A 16,119-nucleotide genomic window follows, 5' to 3' on the forward strand; every position below is an offset into this window, starting at 1 on the left:
AGGGAACATGAAAATGTCATTTGTTTTCATTGTTCCTACTAGCTTTAAAAATAATTATGAAAAATATATAAAGTTTCTGAACTATGATTCATTAAAAGTATTACAGAATTTGACAAAATTCAGTAAAAACTTCAGCTTAACATTTTTGTTAGTCTCAATGAAATACAACTTGGATAGCTATGATTGTCATTAGCTAAAGCACTCATATTTTATGGATATACTTCCTTAAGTTATCGTTTTAGGAAACATTTGGTTTTTTTTATTGTGGTAAAATACATATAACATTAAATTTGCCATTTTAACCATTTTAAAGCATATATATAATTCAGTGTCATTAAGTACCTTCACAATGTTGTGCAGCCATCAACGCTATCTAGTTCCAGAACTTTTCTTAAGAGATATCTCTCACTATGTTACCCAGGCTGGTCTCAAACTCCTCCTGCGTCAGTCTCCCAACTAGCTGGGACTACAGGCGCATGCCACTGTGCCCAGCTTAGTTCCAGACCTCTTTTTTTGTTTGTTTGTTGGAGATAGGGTCTCGCTCTGTTACCCAGGCTGGAGTGTGGTGCCTCTATCACAGCTCACTGCAACATCCAACTCCCAGGCTCAAGCAATCCTCCTGGCTTAGCCTCCTAAAGTGCTGGGATTTCAGGCATGAGCCCCCACACTTGACCCATAATTTTTTTAATCATTCCAGAAGGAAATCCCATATCCATTAATTAGCCACTCTCCTTACCCCCTTCCCCCAGTTCCTGGCAACCATTAATCTGTTTTCTATCTTTATGGATTTGTCTGTTCTGGACATTTTATATAAATGGAATCTAAATTTGTAGCCTTTTATGTCAGCCTTCTTTGACCTACCATGTTTTCAAGGTTCATCCATGTTGTAGCATTTATCAGTACCTCATTGCTTTTTATGGGAGAATGATATTATTTGGATATACCACATTTTGTTTATCCATTCTTTTTTTTTTTTTATTTTGAGACAGAGTCTTGCTCTGTTGCCCGGGCTAGAGTGCTGTTGCGTCAGCCTAGCTCACAGCAACCTCAAACTCCTGGGCTTAAGCAATCCTCCTGCCTCAGCCTCCTGAGTAGCTAGGAGTACAGGTGCTCGCCACCACGGCCAGCTAATTTTTTGTATTTTTAGTAGAGACAGGGTCTTGCTCTTGCTCAGGCTGGTCTCAAACCCCTAGCTCAAGTAATCCTCCTGCCTCAGCCTTCCGGAGTGCTAAGATTACAGGCATGAGATACTGCGCCCGGTCTTGTTTATCCATTCATAAGTTGATAGACATTTGAGTTGTTTCTGCTTCTTGACTATTGTGAATAATAGGACCTTTGTGTACAAGTTTTTTTTTGTTTATTTGTTTGTTTTTTGGTTTTTAAAGAGATAGGGTCTTACTCTCACCCAAGCTGCAGTACAGTGGTGTGATCATAGCTCACCACAGCCTCAAACTCCTGGGCTCAAGCGATCCTCTCACCTCAGCTTCCCAGGTAGCTAGGACTACAAGTGTGTGCCACCTCACCTGGCTAATTTTTCTTATTTTTTGTGGAGATAGAGTTTTGCTATGTTGCCCAGACTGGTCCTGAACTCCTGGGCTCAGGCGATCCTCCCATCTCAGCTGCCCAAAGTGATAGGATTACAGGAGTGAGCCACTGTGCCCAGCTAATAGTTTTTATTTGAACATCTGTTTTCAATTTTTTAGGTATGTGCCCAGGAGGAATTTCTGGGCCATATGGGACTTTTGTGTTTAATTCTTTGAGGAACCACCAAACTGTTTTTCATAGCCTGTAACTGCACCATTTTATATTCCCCCCAGCGATGTATAAAGGGTTCCAATTTCTCCACATCGTTGCCAACACTTACTATTTACCTTTCGTTTGATAATTGCCATCTTAGTGGGTATGAAATATCTCATAATGGTTGTGATTTGCATTTCGTTTGATAATTGCCATCTTAGTGGGTATGAAATATCTCATAATGGTTGTGATTTGCATTTCCCTAACGAGTTTGAGCATCTTATGTGTTTGTTGCCATTTGTCTGTCTTTGGAGAAATGTTTAGTCAAGTCTTTTGCCCTTTTAAATTTGGTTGTTATAGCTTTTTGTTGAGTTGTAAGGTTTCTTTATATTTTTCTGCATTTTAATCTCTTATCAGATACATGATTTGCAAATATTTTCTCTTTTTCTGTGTAGTCTTTCACTTTCTTGATAGTATCCTTGATGTACAAAAGTTATAATTTTAATGAAGTCCAATTTATCTATTTTTTCTTTGTTGCTTGTCTTTTGGTGTCATAGGTAAGAAAGCATTGCCAGATTCAAGGTCATGAAGAGTTACCCCTGTGTTTTCTTATGTTTGACTCTTATATTAATATATTTAGGTCTTTGATCTCTTTTGAGTTAATTTTTTTTATATGGTGTGAGGTAAGGGTTCAACTTCATTCTTTGGCATGTGGATATTCAGTTGTTGCAGCATCATTTGTTGAGGAAACTGTTCTTTTCCCACTGGCATCCTTATCAGAAATCAATTAACCATAAAAGAATTTAAAAAAAAAAAGAAAAATCAATTGACCATAAATCTATAGATTTATTCCTAGATTCTCAATTGTATTTCTGTTGATCTATTGTTTATCCTTATGCCAGTCCCATATTGTTTTGATTATTATTATAACTCTGCAGTAAAATTTCAAATCAGGTAATGTGAATTCTCCAACTTTGTTCTTTTTCAAGATTGTTTTGGTTATCCAGGGTCCCTTGCAATTCTACATAAATTTTAGGATCAGCTTTTCCATTTCTGCAAAAATGGACAAGTGGAATTTTGGTAATTTTTTTTTTTTTTTTTTTTTTTTTTTTTGAGACAGAGTCTCACTCTGTTGCCCAGGCTAGAGTGAGTGCCGTGGCGTCAGCCTAGCTCACAGCAACCTCAAACTCCTGAGCTCAAGGGATCCTCCTGTCTCAGCCTCCCGAGTAGCTGGGACTACAGGCATGCACCACCATGCCCGGCTAATTTTTTCTATATATATTTTTAGCTGTCCATATAATTTCTTTCTATTTTTAGTAGAGATGGGGTCTCGCTCTTGCTCAGGCTGGTCTCGAACTCCTGAGCTCAAACGATCCGCCCACCTCGGCCTCCCAGAGTGCTAGGATTACAGGCGTGAGCCACCGCGCCCGGCCGGAATTTTGGTAATATTTTAACGGTGATTGCCTCTGTTGTACGATTATGGGTGATTTCCCCCTTCTCTCTTATACTTTTTTTTTTTTCTTTGAGACAGAGTCTCACTTTGTTCCCCAGGCTAGAGTGAGTGCTGTGGCGTCAGCCTAGCTCACAGTAACCTCAAACTCCTGGGCTCAAGTGATCCTCCTGCCGCAGCCTCCTGAGTAGCTGGGACTACAGGCATGCACTACCATGCCTGGCTAATATTTTCTATGTATTTTTAGTTGTCCAGCTAATTTCTTTCTATTTTTAGTAGAGATGGGGTCTCACTCTTGCTCAGGCTGGTCTCGATCTCCTGAGCTCAAACGATCTGCCCGCCTCGGCCTCCCAGAGTGCTAGGATTATAGGCATGAGCCATCGCACCTGGCCTATACTTTATATATTAGCTATAATGTACATATATTATTTCTTTTATAATCAGATAGAGGGAGCTAACATTAGAGGGAAATTTTTTGAACTATATTTTCTGTTAATCAGCAGAAAATAATTGTTGATGCCTGATATCAGAATTATACAGCTATTGCCAAGGCTATTGCTTGAAAGAATAGAATGGGTTGATTATATTGTCAACTGAAATGACAGGCCACATGTTTAGTCAGCTGTCTCAGGAATACTTTGCACTTTCTGAGCTTTTCAAAAGGGTAAAGGTCTCATTCCTGCATACACAAACTTGGCCTAATGTGAAAGGTGCTTTTTGAGAAAAAACAAAACAATGTGCTGGGTATAGTGGCTCATGCCTATAATCTCAGCAACTTGGAAGGCTAAAATGAAGTGGGAGGAATGCTTGAGGCCAGGAGTTTGAGACCAGCCTGGAAGGCATAGCGAGACAACCCCCATCTATAAAAAAAAAAAAAAAAAAAAAAAAAAAACAGGTGAGCATGGTAACACATGCCTGTAGTCTCACCTACTTGGGTGTCTGAGGTGGGAGGATCTCTGGAACCTAGGAATTCTAGGTTATAGTGAGCTATGATCACACCTCTACACTCCTGTTTGGTCAGCAGAGCAAGACCCTGTCTTTTAAAAACAAATGTTTTATAGCAGTATTATTCATAATAGCCAGAAAGTAGACACAAGCATAACGTCCATCAGCTGATGGACAAAATTGGTATATCCATACAACGGGATGCTATTTGGCAATAAAATGGAATGAATTACTAATATATGCTACAACCTGGAAGAATGTTGAAAACACTATGCCAGACATGAAAGAACATATATTACATAATTCCATGAGCCTAAAGGCAAGAATGGGAAGTGACTTTACTATGTTTCCATTGGGGATGATCAACGTGTTCTAAAATTAGATTGTGATGATGGTTGCACTATACATTTACTAAAAATCATTGCATTGTATGCTTAAAGTAGGTGAGTTTTATGGTATTTTAAAATTATACCTACCAAGGTTAGGATCCTGATTTTGTAATATCACTTATCAGCTGAATTATCATACAGCACAACAGTTCTGCTGTAGTAACAAACAGCCCCCAAATCCCAGTGTCTTTAAACAACAAGCAAATCCTTCACTCACATTATATGTTGGGGTAAATAGGTCTTTTGCTGCTTTTGCTACTATTCTGCTCCACATGGCTTCTCATCCTAGGACCCAGGCCAAAGGGACAGTTCCAATATGGGAGTGTGTTCTCCTGGCTAAGGGAAAGAACAAGGGGCTCATTCACACAAGCAATGTTTCCTTCTTTTCTTTCTTTCTCTCTCTTTTTATTCCCTACCTTTCTTGAGACAGGGTCTTGCTCATAATCACAGTTCACTGCAACCTCCAACTCCCGGGCTCAAGCAATCCTCCTGGCTTAGCCTCCCGAGTAGCTGGGACTATAGGTGAGCGCCACCACGCCTGGCTAATTGTTAAAAATTTTTTTGTAGAGATGGAGTCTCACTATGTTGCCCAGGCTAGTCTTGAACACCTGGCCTCAAGTGATCCTCCCTCCTCAGCCTTCCAGAGTGCTGGGATTACAGGCACACAATGGCTCTTAAAGTTTATACTAAGACCTGTATAGGTTATGTTTACTCACACTCTTACCTAAAGCAAGACACATGGCTGAGACTAGAAATGAAAAGGGGAAGTACACTCACCTTGGGGAGGCACCATAACCACTGACAGTGGGCAGAGATATGTGTATATGATGTACTTATAGGGAAGGGAACAATGAAATAATTGACTATAATGACCTTAGGTTATTTAACCTCTTATAGCCTCAGTTTCCTCATCTATAAAATGGAGAGATAATAGTGCCTATTTCATAGAATTTTTTTTTTTTTTTTTTTTTTTTTTTTTTGAGACAGAGTCTTGCTCTGTTGTTTGGGCTAGAGTGCTGTGGCGTCAGTCTAATTCACAGCAACCTCAAACTCCTGGGCTCAAGCAATCCACCTGCCTCAGCCTCCCGAGTAGCTGGGACTACAGGCATGTGCCACCATGCCTGGCTAATTTTTTCAGTATATATTTTTAGTTGATCGGCTAACTTCTTTCTATTTTCAGTAGAGACGGGGTCTCACTTTTGCTCAGGCTGGTCTTATTTCATAGAATTTATTGGGTTGTTGGGATCAATAAGTTATGACATGTAAAGTAGACCTGATACATAGTGTGTGCTATTTAAGCATTAGCTATTGCTGCTGCTGTTATTGTTATCTCCTTACCTCCATCTGGCAAACTCTTACTCACTCTACAAGGCCCTGCTCAAATAGAATCCTCTTCATGGTTCTTGATCTTTGGTTTCCTACCAGCCAACTTTCTGCCCCTCGTGGCACTTGAAAGCTCGATGGCGAAAGTTCAGGGGCTTTGGGGTTGGATGATGTACTTCACTTTTTGTTCACATGTTCAGACTAGAATAATTATGTTCACGTTGACAAGTGTCTCTTTTTTTGTTCTGGGCTGGTGAATGTTCCCTTTCCTTTTAATATCCTTTAGATAGCTACCAGAGACACTATCTATGTATCTTCCTTCTCCTTCCTTACACCTCATTATCAGTGTTTGGGAAAGGACTTAATGATTGAATTCTTTTCATTTCCAGCCAAGTGTGAGTAGGGGTCTCACAACCAGTCCATGACCAAGTTTTGGGTGCAAATAGCAGTGGCTTTGGGGCAATAATATCCTATAAGAAAACCCAGATTTCTTAGTTAAGTTTATTTCCTATAGAAATCCTTGTCCAGGACCAGGCATGGTGACTCACCTCTGTAATCCTAGCACTCTGGGAGGCCAAGGACTTCGAGACCAGCCTGAGCAAGAGCAAGACCCCATCTCTACTAAAAATAGAAAAAATTAGCTGGGCGTGGTGGCACATGCCTGTAGTCCCAGCTACTCAGGAGGCTGAGGCAGGAGGATTGCATTAGCCCAGGAGTTTGAGGTTGCTGTGAATTAGACTGATGCCACAGCACTCTAGCCTGGGTGACAGAGCAAGACTCTGTCTCAGAAAAAAAGAAAAAAGAAATCCTCATCCAGGGCAAAGGCATGTGGGGCTGCTCCAAAGTCCCAGATGCCTTGTTAGAGGGTAGCTCTCAAATAATAGCTTATCAGATTCTGTATGCCAATTCTGATGGGGGAGGGAATATCAAATTCCTTTTTTAGGCTTTGACAGGATCTAGGATATGGCTTGTTTCTCTCATTTTTGGTAGATGTTACTGTGTTGGATGTACATAAGATTTTTTGAAATGTTTTCGGTCAAACTGAATTGGTTCCTTTTTCCTTGCAGTGTAAGGCCAGCACTGGTGGGCACCGATCTTCATGTTCATTCTGCAAGTGCCCACGGGAAGGTGAGTGGTGGTAGAAGTGGTAGTGGTTTTTATCTTGTGCACTGAGCAAAACAAATTTTATGCTTTCCTTAGCTTTAAAGAATTTTCATCCCTAAATACAAGTTGATTTATAAACCTTTTTAAAGTGCAATTTGATGTCCAATATCATGTGACTTCTCTTATTAAATGATTTTGGATCGTTGGCTCCTCAGGCTGAAGTGGCTAAGTGGGCAGCTGACCAGAGTTCACTAATATTGTTATTTAGAATACATTTAAGGTTGTTAGGTTGAAAAGGAGTATTTATGGCATCAGTCTATATGATATCAGTCTGTATGATAGACTTCCCTACCGTCCCCCCTCCACTTCTTTGAAGTTATTGGGAATCATTTACTTTGTTTTCTCATATACCATCTTTGTAAGTATTTCAAGATCTTTAACAGAAAAATATTTGTTAAAATAATAGTAACAATATGAATAAGAGAAAAAATAGTCAGGATTGAGGGAATGTGTTATTATTTTAGAGGAATAAACCTACCAGCTTCTCAAGCACTTAACTTTGAAGTAAATTTATGTAGGGAAACTTTAGGTAGACAGCCTTGAAGAGTCTATCAAAGGCATCCATGACAACAGTGCTGTAACTGTGACTGTTAATATGCTTGTAGTGAGGGCTGTAAGGCAGGTATTCTGAAAATCTTTAGGAGAAGGCTCTGTATGCTTTAGAGATCAAACCAGCATGTGGGAAGGGTGGTAAACAACAGATTTTTACTTGTTGGATCACTTCAGATTAGGCAAAGTTGTGTTTTTTCCCTCAAGAAAGACTTTTTTCTCAAGGTATTCTAACAAATGAATAGATGGTTTATGAAAATCTTTGGGTATCCTACCACTACGATAGCTGAGACAGCCTTAATCTGGAAACATATAAGGCAGGTATTCATAGTCATTTGTTACTGCTATTAAGTAATCTCTATATTGTTCTCATAGAATATCTCTTTTTGAGCCCCATGGCTTTCAGTGAACCCTCTAAGAATGAATTAATTGTAAAAATATGCCCCTAATTACAAAACGAATTATAAATTTTCCTCCTCTAAAAGGAGATTTAAAGTGAATCATCTATGTTTTGAAGGACATTTATCCATTATGGTTATTTGCATATAAATGAGCTGTGTGCAGGTAGGTCTATTCCTAACCTTGCCAGAGAAGGGCCTGTGATCTTACAGAACTTGAGACAGCTGTTTAGTACTATAACACCGGAATAAGCAAGACTCCTGGACATGTGTTGACAAGAGCCATATCTTTATTTTATCCCTAGATATGTTCTTATTGATTATAATAGGCCCAGGGTGTCCTGAAAGATTTGTTACATTTAAATATTTAGTAAGTGATAGAAACCTCATGAGATTATATTGTTTAAATGCTTATATAGTTTCTTCTGTGAACTATTTCTTATGCTGTCTCATTAGCCTTGCTTAAAGGCTTTTGCCAGGAACTTTGTAAGAGGACCTTTTTGTAGATACTTCTGAGATAATATTAAAAGCATTCCACTATAAGTATTTGTTGGGAAGTAAAGAGGAATCACAGAAGTAGTGATTTTTTTAATAAAGCCTTCTAGAGATTCTTACTGCTTCTGTTCCCCTAGTGACAGAGACCAAGCAAGAATTAATAACCTACCCTCAGCCTCAGAAAACATTTATACCAGCATCATTGGAAAAACAACCCAATCAGCCCCCAAGACCAGCTGATAAGGAATCTGAACCCAGGAAGAGGGAAGAAGGACAAGAACCACGCTTGGGACATCAAAAGAGAGAAGCAGAAAGGTATCAGCCTCCTTCTCGAAGGGAAGGGCTCCCTTTCCGAAGAGACCGAGAGAAGGAGCCATGGTCTGGAGAGACGTGCCAGGATGCAGAAAGCAAAAGTAAGTGGTTTGTCAGGGCATATACCAGACTGACCACCACAGCTGAAGCATAGATGGCCCATGTTATGGCTAGGTCCCAGCTGCTTCCCCATACCCTAGTAGAACTGTGTACAGCTTGGTCACAAAGGCCATGGCTTTCTTCTGTGGGCCTTACTGTACTAGTTGAAGGAATCTGTATCTTCCAAATAGCAAATTGCTATACAAAGGCAGTAAGGCATGATTTTAGATTTCTAAGTTGATAAGAAAAGTGTACAGGCCGGGCATGGTGGCTTATGCCTGTAATCCTCACCCTGTAGGAGGCTGAAGCAGGAGGATTGCCTCGGCCAGGAGTTCAAGACCAGCATGAGCAAGCGCAAGACCCTCTCTCTACAAAAAAATAGAAAAATTAGCCAAGTATGGTGGCGTATACCTGTAGTCCGAGCTACTTGGGAGGCTGAGGCAGGAGGATCACTTGAGCCCAGGAGTTTGAGGTTGCAGTGTGCTGTGATGAGGCCACTGCTCTCCAGCCTGGGTGACAGAGCCACACCCTGTCTCAAAAAAAAAAAAAAAGACAGAAAGAAAAGTATGCAGTGTTTGTCTAGCATTTCTTTATAGAGCTAGCCTTTCTAGAGCAGAGTAGCATCTGCAATAAAAAAGCAACAGGCCTTTTTGTTATGACAGACAGCTCTGTTTGTCATCTGTGGCAGATATATCTTGTTCTTGCTATGTGAACCTATCTTGTCCTTCTTCAGTAAACTTCATTTCATGCTTAAAAAAAAAAAAAAAAACAGACTTTTGGAACCTCAAAAATTCATCTTTCTCTCTGTTTCCTTGCTCCTCTCTCATTTATGCTCGGTTCATTCAGCTATCATGCTAAAACGCATTTATCGTTCCACTCCACCTGAAGTGATAGTGGAAGTCCTGGAGCCCTATGTTCGCCTTACTACTGCCAATGTCCGTATCATCAAGAATAGAACAGGCCCTATGGGCCACACATATGGCTTTATCGACCTCGACTCCCATGCGGTAAGTTTCCTTCTCCTGGGAATGGTCTAGGGACAGATGGCTAAAGAACCCTCAAGAAGGTTTGAGGGATTTATTTATCATTTGAATTTTCATGTGCCTCCCTGGTATCGAAAACCCTCTTGTTCTCTTTCTTTGGGTTTAATGTTCAATTCAGGTAAGGTGATTGCCCTTAAAAGTTAGGATTCTGTGTCGTTTTCTAGGTTCATTTTTGTCTTGTGACATTTACAGTTTCCAACTTGTAAAGAATATCAGTACAGAATCCCTCAAGATTTTAGTGAATTTTCTGATTTTTTATTTTGCCCAGCCACAGATGGTTTTATATTTGATAACACATTTTCTGTTTTTTTCCAAGTATTTACTAGATTCTTATGACTTGAATTTTTAGTTGTGGGGCTATTTTCTATGGAAATAATGTGATGATAGTAATGAAAATCATTGATACTTCTTAGATTTCATTGTCAAAAGTCACAGGGAATTTTGTAAACTGGATCTGGTGATGATAGTTGTAGCAACCTAAAAGAAGAGGATTAGAGGCTGGGTGTGGTGGCTCACATTTGTAATCCCTGCAACTTGAGAAGCTAAAAGGGGAGGATTGCTTGAGGGCAGGAGTTCAAGAGCAGCCTGGGCAACATAGCAAGACCCCTGTCTCTAAGAAAATTTAAAAAATTAGCCAGCCTTGGTGGTACACACCTGTAGTCCTAGCTACTCAGGAGGCTGAGGCAGAAGGATCCCTTGGGTCCAGAAGTTCATTGCTGCAGTGAGCTATGATGAGCCCACTGTACTTCAGCCTGGGCAACAGAGTGAGACCCTTTCTCTTAAAAACAAACAAACAAAAGGATTGGAATTTCTAAAATTTACACCACAAACTGACATCTACTCTGATCACCATTCCTATCAGTCTTTCATTAAAAGTTGCCTACTTTTTCCAATATGCTCTTACTGTTAAAGTTATGACCAGAACATAATGTTTAGTAAATTTCTCTTCCAAGAAGGAATGTCCATGTTCAGTTCTCATTCAGAGAACATGGCCTTTTTTCTCTTTGAATGCAAGTGTGTCTTTGGTTCTGTAGGAAGCTCTTCGTGTAGTGAAGATCTTGCAGAACCTTGATCCACCATTTAGCATTGATGGGAAGATGGTAGCTGTAAACCTGGCCACTGGAAAACGAAGGTAAGGCAGAGGAGTGCACTTGAGTCACTTAAGACAGAAGGTAAGACACTTTTCCTGGCTGGAGAGACAGATACGAGGCTAAGTATGGAATGTCCGATTTCCTTAAGTACTAAGTTTAACAGTTGATATCTCTGACATTTCACTTTGACACTTCTTTTTTTTTATTGTGAAGGTATATCCTTCAAACACACATCTTGGCTTGTGATTATCTTTCAGATTTTTTCTTAGAGCAATTTTTGTGAAACCATGGATAAGTAAAAAATTTATGTTATTTTTGAATGTGAGTTCCATCGTGGAACCAATGAAGCACAGACAGCTCAAAATATCAATGAAATGTTTGGGAAGGATGTGGCTGGTAAATGCACACTATGTCAATGGTTTAAGAAGTTCCATTCTGGTGTGATTTTAATCTTGAAAATGAGCCATGTGGGTGACCTGAGACCAAGGTGGATAATGATGAGCTGAAAGCTATAATAGAAGCAAATCCATCATGACCTATGTGTGAATGAATTAGTGGCAAGGTGTGCCATTACTATTGCAACAATATTGGTCTATTTGAAACAAACGGGCAAGGAAAAGAAGCCGGATAGTTGGGTACCACATGAATTAAACGAGCATCAGAAGAGAAGTCATCTCGAAGCTTGCTTTTCTTTGTTGTCACGATATAAAGGCGAACCATTTCTACACCATATCATTACGTGTGATGAAAAATGGATTCTTTCTGACAATCACAAGGATTCAGCATAATGTTTGGATAAAGATGAAGTGCTGAAACACCGTCCAAAACTGAATATTGATCAAAAAAAAGCTAGTGGTGTCTGTTTGGTGATCTAGCACTGGTATTATCCACTACAGCTTCATGAAACCTGGTCAATCGATTACAGCGGATGTCCACTGCAACCAACTGGACAAAATGATGATGATGCTTGCAATTAAGCACCTGAGATTGATCAATAGAGACAGGCCTATCCTCTTTCAAGACCACATGTCGTAAAAAACAGCGTTGCTCTAACTACAGAAGCTGTTGTCCTCTGTTTTCACCAGACCTTGCACCAACTGACTATCACTTCTTCCAGGCTTTGGACCGCTTGTTGCAAGGAGTAATATTCAGTTCTCAACAAGCTGTGGAAAATGCCTTTCACAATTTCATCACCACTTGCTCTCCAGGCTTCTTCACTGCTGGCATAAACAAGCTACTGTTAAGATGACAAAACTGTGTCGATAGTTTAGTCACATACTTTGATTAATTGTGCTGCTTCTTGACTTAGATACAATAAACTAAACTTTTGATTCAAAATTGGACATTTCCGCCAGGCGCGGTGGCTCTCTCCTGTAATCCTAACACTCTGGGAGGCCGAGGCGGAAGATCGCTTGAGATCAGGAATTCAAAACCAGCCTGAGCAAGAGTGAGACCCCATCTCCACTAAAAATAGTAAAACTTAGCCAGGTGTGGTGGTGCACGCCTGTATTCCCAGCTACTTGGGAGGCTGAGGCAGGAGGATCACTTGAGCCCAGGAGTTTGCGGTTACTGTGAGCTAGGCTGATGCCACGGCACTCTAGCCCAGGCGACAGAGTGAGACTCTGTCTCAAAATAAATAAATAAATAAATAAATCGAACATTTCATGATTAATGACATAGTAGGCATGATGCCTTCCCAGTATGCTTCAGATATGTGCTTATATATTTTCTTTTAATGAAGCATGCCTTGTTCTGGCTCTACAATTGTTTTCTTTCTTAAATAATAGTACTAGTTACTATATTCCTTTCTCTTTTAACTGCTTGGTATCTTTGGGTCCCAAATGGCTGAGCCGTGGGTATCACACGCCTGTAGTCCCAGCTACCCAGGAGGCTAAGGCATCACTCGAGGATCTCCCGAGTTCAAGAATTTAAGGTTGTAGTGTGTGATGATTGCATGTAGTATGTGAATATCCACTGCACTGCAACCTGGGCAACATAGTGAGACCACATCTTTTATTTTTTTTTTTTTAATTATGGCACAGTCTTGGATATGTAGAAAAACCTACAGACATCCTTACCCCTTGGGATCCTAAGAAAATGCTGTCCGGACTTTTTGTTCCCTTGACCTTATTCATACCCCATAGCACTGGGAAATCTAATTCCTCTTTACTCCTTCACTCATCTTGACCCAGAGCTGCATCAGAGAGACAGACTTCCAGATATGGGGCAGATCTTGCTCTAGCACCTTTTGTGTAATAGTTGTTTTGCTCCAGCAGATGGCTTTTTAGGAGTCCTACTGCTCCTCCTGTCTGGAGTATCTGGACCACCCAACCGACTTGCTGTCTGGGTTGGTTCCTTTCCCTACAAAATAGTGAAAGGAGAGTTTCTCAGTAGGGTCTGTAGGATTAAACACTTCTCGAGTGCCTTTTGGTAGCAGACTTATAATATGCTGTGTTGTTTATTGCAGAAATGATTCTGGGGACCATTCTGACCACATGCATTACTATCAGGTAGGCTCTAATATGTGGGGAGTGCTCTGTTAAAATTCTCAGGTGTTTGAAAGGGTGATCTTGAATTTCCTCCAGTGGGTGACTGTTAGGTGAATGGCTATCAGATAACTATAATTTTAACTTGCCTTTCTGTGATAGGGTAAAAAATACTTCCGAGATAGGAGGGGAGGTGGCAGAAATTCAGACTGGCCTTCAGATGCAAATCGACAAGGACAACAGTGTAAGTGATCTTTGTTTTATTTCTATTGTTCATTTTTGTTGACTCGCTACTCATTGCTTGAAATCTGTGTGGTCATAAAGTTGGCAAGAGATACTATTGCCTGGAGGTGCTCTCCCAGAGTGAGCACTGTCTATAGATTCTGTGCCTGTTTGGCTTGGCCACCCTAACTTTTCGGTTGTTCTTGGTGATTGGCTCTGGTTTTATTCCCTTTAGCATCATCTGATTGCTACATATATGATTCTGCTACTGGCTACTATTATGATCCCTTGGCAGGGACGTATTATGACCCTAATACCCAGGTGAGTTTTTGACTTCGTTTACTCTGTCAATGATCCTTTTGAGAAAAGCGCCCATAATTTGTTACTTTGAGGATTTTATTCCCTGGATTTTCTGGATGCTCATTGCATGAAAAGTAAAAAAGTTTAAATCTATGGAATCTGAACTCTTGCCTATATGGAAAATCTTACGGCATTATAGGTAAGAACAGTGCTGCTCTTGAAAAAGTGGACAGTGGGTGGTCTGGATGTGTCCTGGCCCCAGGAATGGGATTTTAGATTGATATGAACTCTTAGGCTTGTGAGTAAAAGAGCCTAAAGGAACTATGCTCCTTAGGCCTGGAATTGCTGGGAAAGTGAAACTTTCTGTAGACTTACCTGTTTCCAACTGTATCACAGCAAGAAGTCTATGTACCCCAGGACCCTGGGTCACCTGAGGAAGAAGAGATCAAGGAAAAGAAATCTACCAGTCAAGGAAAGTCAAGTAGCAAGAAGGATACATCTAAAAGAGATGGCAAGGAGAAAAAAGACAGAGGAATGACAAAGGTAAGAGAACTTGTGTGTCTGCTCTCTGAAATTACCACATAATTACAGATTAAAATATAGGAGTCATGGACAGAGGATATGTAGGTTTGAGGTATTACTGTATTTATTTATTTATTTTATATATATATATATATATATATATATATATTCTTTTTTTTTTTTTTTTTTTAAACAGAGTCTCACTTTTGCCCAGGCAAGTGCTGTGGTATCCACCTAGCTCACAGCAACCTCAAACTCCTGGGCTCAAGGGATCCTCTGGCTTTAGCCTCCCAAGTAGCTGGGACTACAGGCATGTGCTACCGTGTCTGGCTAATTTTTTTTTTTTTCTATTTAAGTTGCCAGGCCAATTTCTTTCTAGTTTTAGTAGAGATGGAGTCTCGCTCTTGCTGAGACTGGTCTCAAACTTCTGACCTCAAGCGATCCTCTCACCTCGCCCTCCCGGATTACAGGATTACAGGCATGAGCCACTATGCCCAGCCCAAATTGGAACATTCTTAACACAAAGAAATGATAAATGTCTGAGCTGATGGATATCCCGATTACCCTCGTTTGATTAATTCACATTGTATGCCTATATCAAAACATCACATGTACCCTATAAAGATATACAACTATTATGTACCGGTAATAAATTAAAAAAAAAAATGCCCTAGTTTTCTTCATCACTTCTGCATTGTTTGTCTCCTCTTTCTAATCTTACACTGTCATAATATGCAGCATTTAGCATTTTATTTCTCCATTTAAATTACTTCGTTAGGATAAATTTTCAGACTCAAAGATGGTGAAAATTTTTACATCTAATATAAAATCAAATTATTTTCTAAAGAATTACATTGATTTACCCTGATGCCAGTTATATATTAGTGAAAATAGAAGAATTTGCTTGTGGTTCAATTCATAATTTATCATAATCTTTGTAATAGTATTAGTTGTTTATCTAGAGATACAGAAAAAGCAAGGAGAAAGTGTGTTTGTCTAAGAATGTAGACATTAGAGTCATACTGACTTAATATCTGGGTTCTATTTCTACCATTTAATCTTTCTAAACATATTCCCAGTCATTTGTAAGCCGAAGTTATTATCGTCTATCTAGGAAGATTGTAGTAAAGTCTGAAGAAGATAATGCCTGATCTGGTACCTGACATACAGTAAACATGCAATATATACTGAATACTATGTTTTTAATGGTTCTTTATTTTAAATTTAGTATAGCAACATTACAGATATTTCACAAATTAGGAAGTTTAGAAAATCAGCCTAATTTCAAGAGTTAATTCTTAACCCAGTTTTTATGATTGAGTATCTTATAAGAATTATCTCTGGGTTTGATCAGTTTCAGGAAAATACCAGTGAAGGGAAGTCCCCCCCAGAGGACGTCTTTAAGAAGCCCCTGCCTCCTACTGTGAAGAAGGAAGAGAGTCCCCCTCCAGTAAGGCTAACACTGAGCCCCTGCACTAGGGGTGGGGCTGGTTCTGGGTGGGAAAGGAAGCTAAAAGGCAAAAGCCTCACTGTTACCATTGGTCCTTTAGCTGTCTGTGTCTCCCAAATAAGATTTCTCTTGAGTACAAGCATA

General features: G+C 39.8%; 1 protein-coding gene across 7 annotated transcripts in view; it reads left to right on the forward strand.

Annotated features, from left to right (window-relative positions):
• RBM6 (RNA binding motif protein 6) overlaps window positions 1-16,119 on the forward strand; it is a 101,144-nt gene that overhangs the window by 75,927 nt on the left and 9,098 nt on the right. For 6 of the 7 annotated variants that reach the window (XM_069475726.1, XM_069475723.1, XM_069475727.1 and 3 more), the window contains 9 exons: window positions 6,912-6,972; window positions 8,588-8,863; window positions 9,708-9,868; window positions 10,939-11,036; window positions 13,463-13,505; window positions 13,644-13,725; window positions 13,939-14,024; window positions 14,400-14,546; window positions 15,880-15,975. In XM_069475726.1, the coding sequence (XP_069331827.1) occupies window positions 6,912-6,972; window positions 8,588-8,863; window positions 9,708-9,868; window positions 10,939-11,036; window positions 13,463-13,505; window positions 13,644-13,725; window positions 13,939-14,024; window positions 14,400-14,546; window positions 15,880-15,975 (1,050 nt within the window). Of the gene's footprint in view, window positions 1-6,911; window positions 6,973-8,587; window positions 8,864-9,159; window positions 9,425-9,707; window positions 9,869-10,938; window positions 11,037-13,462; window positions 13,506-13,643; window positions 13,726-13,938; window positions 14,025-14,399; window positions 14,547-15,879; window positions 15,976-16,119 lie in introns of those variants that run through there. The other variant, XM_069475724.1, reaches the window with a different exon arrangement.

Source organism: Eulemur rufifrons, chromosome 7, assembly GCF_041146395.1.
Source record: "Eulemur rufifrons isolate Redbay chromosome 7, OSU_ERuf_1, whole genome shotgun sequence".
Lineage (NCBI taxonomy): Eukaryota > Metazoa > Chordata > Mammalia > Primates > Lemuridae > Eulemur > Eulemur rufifrons.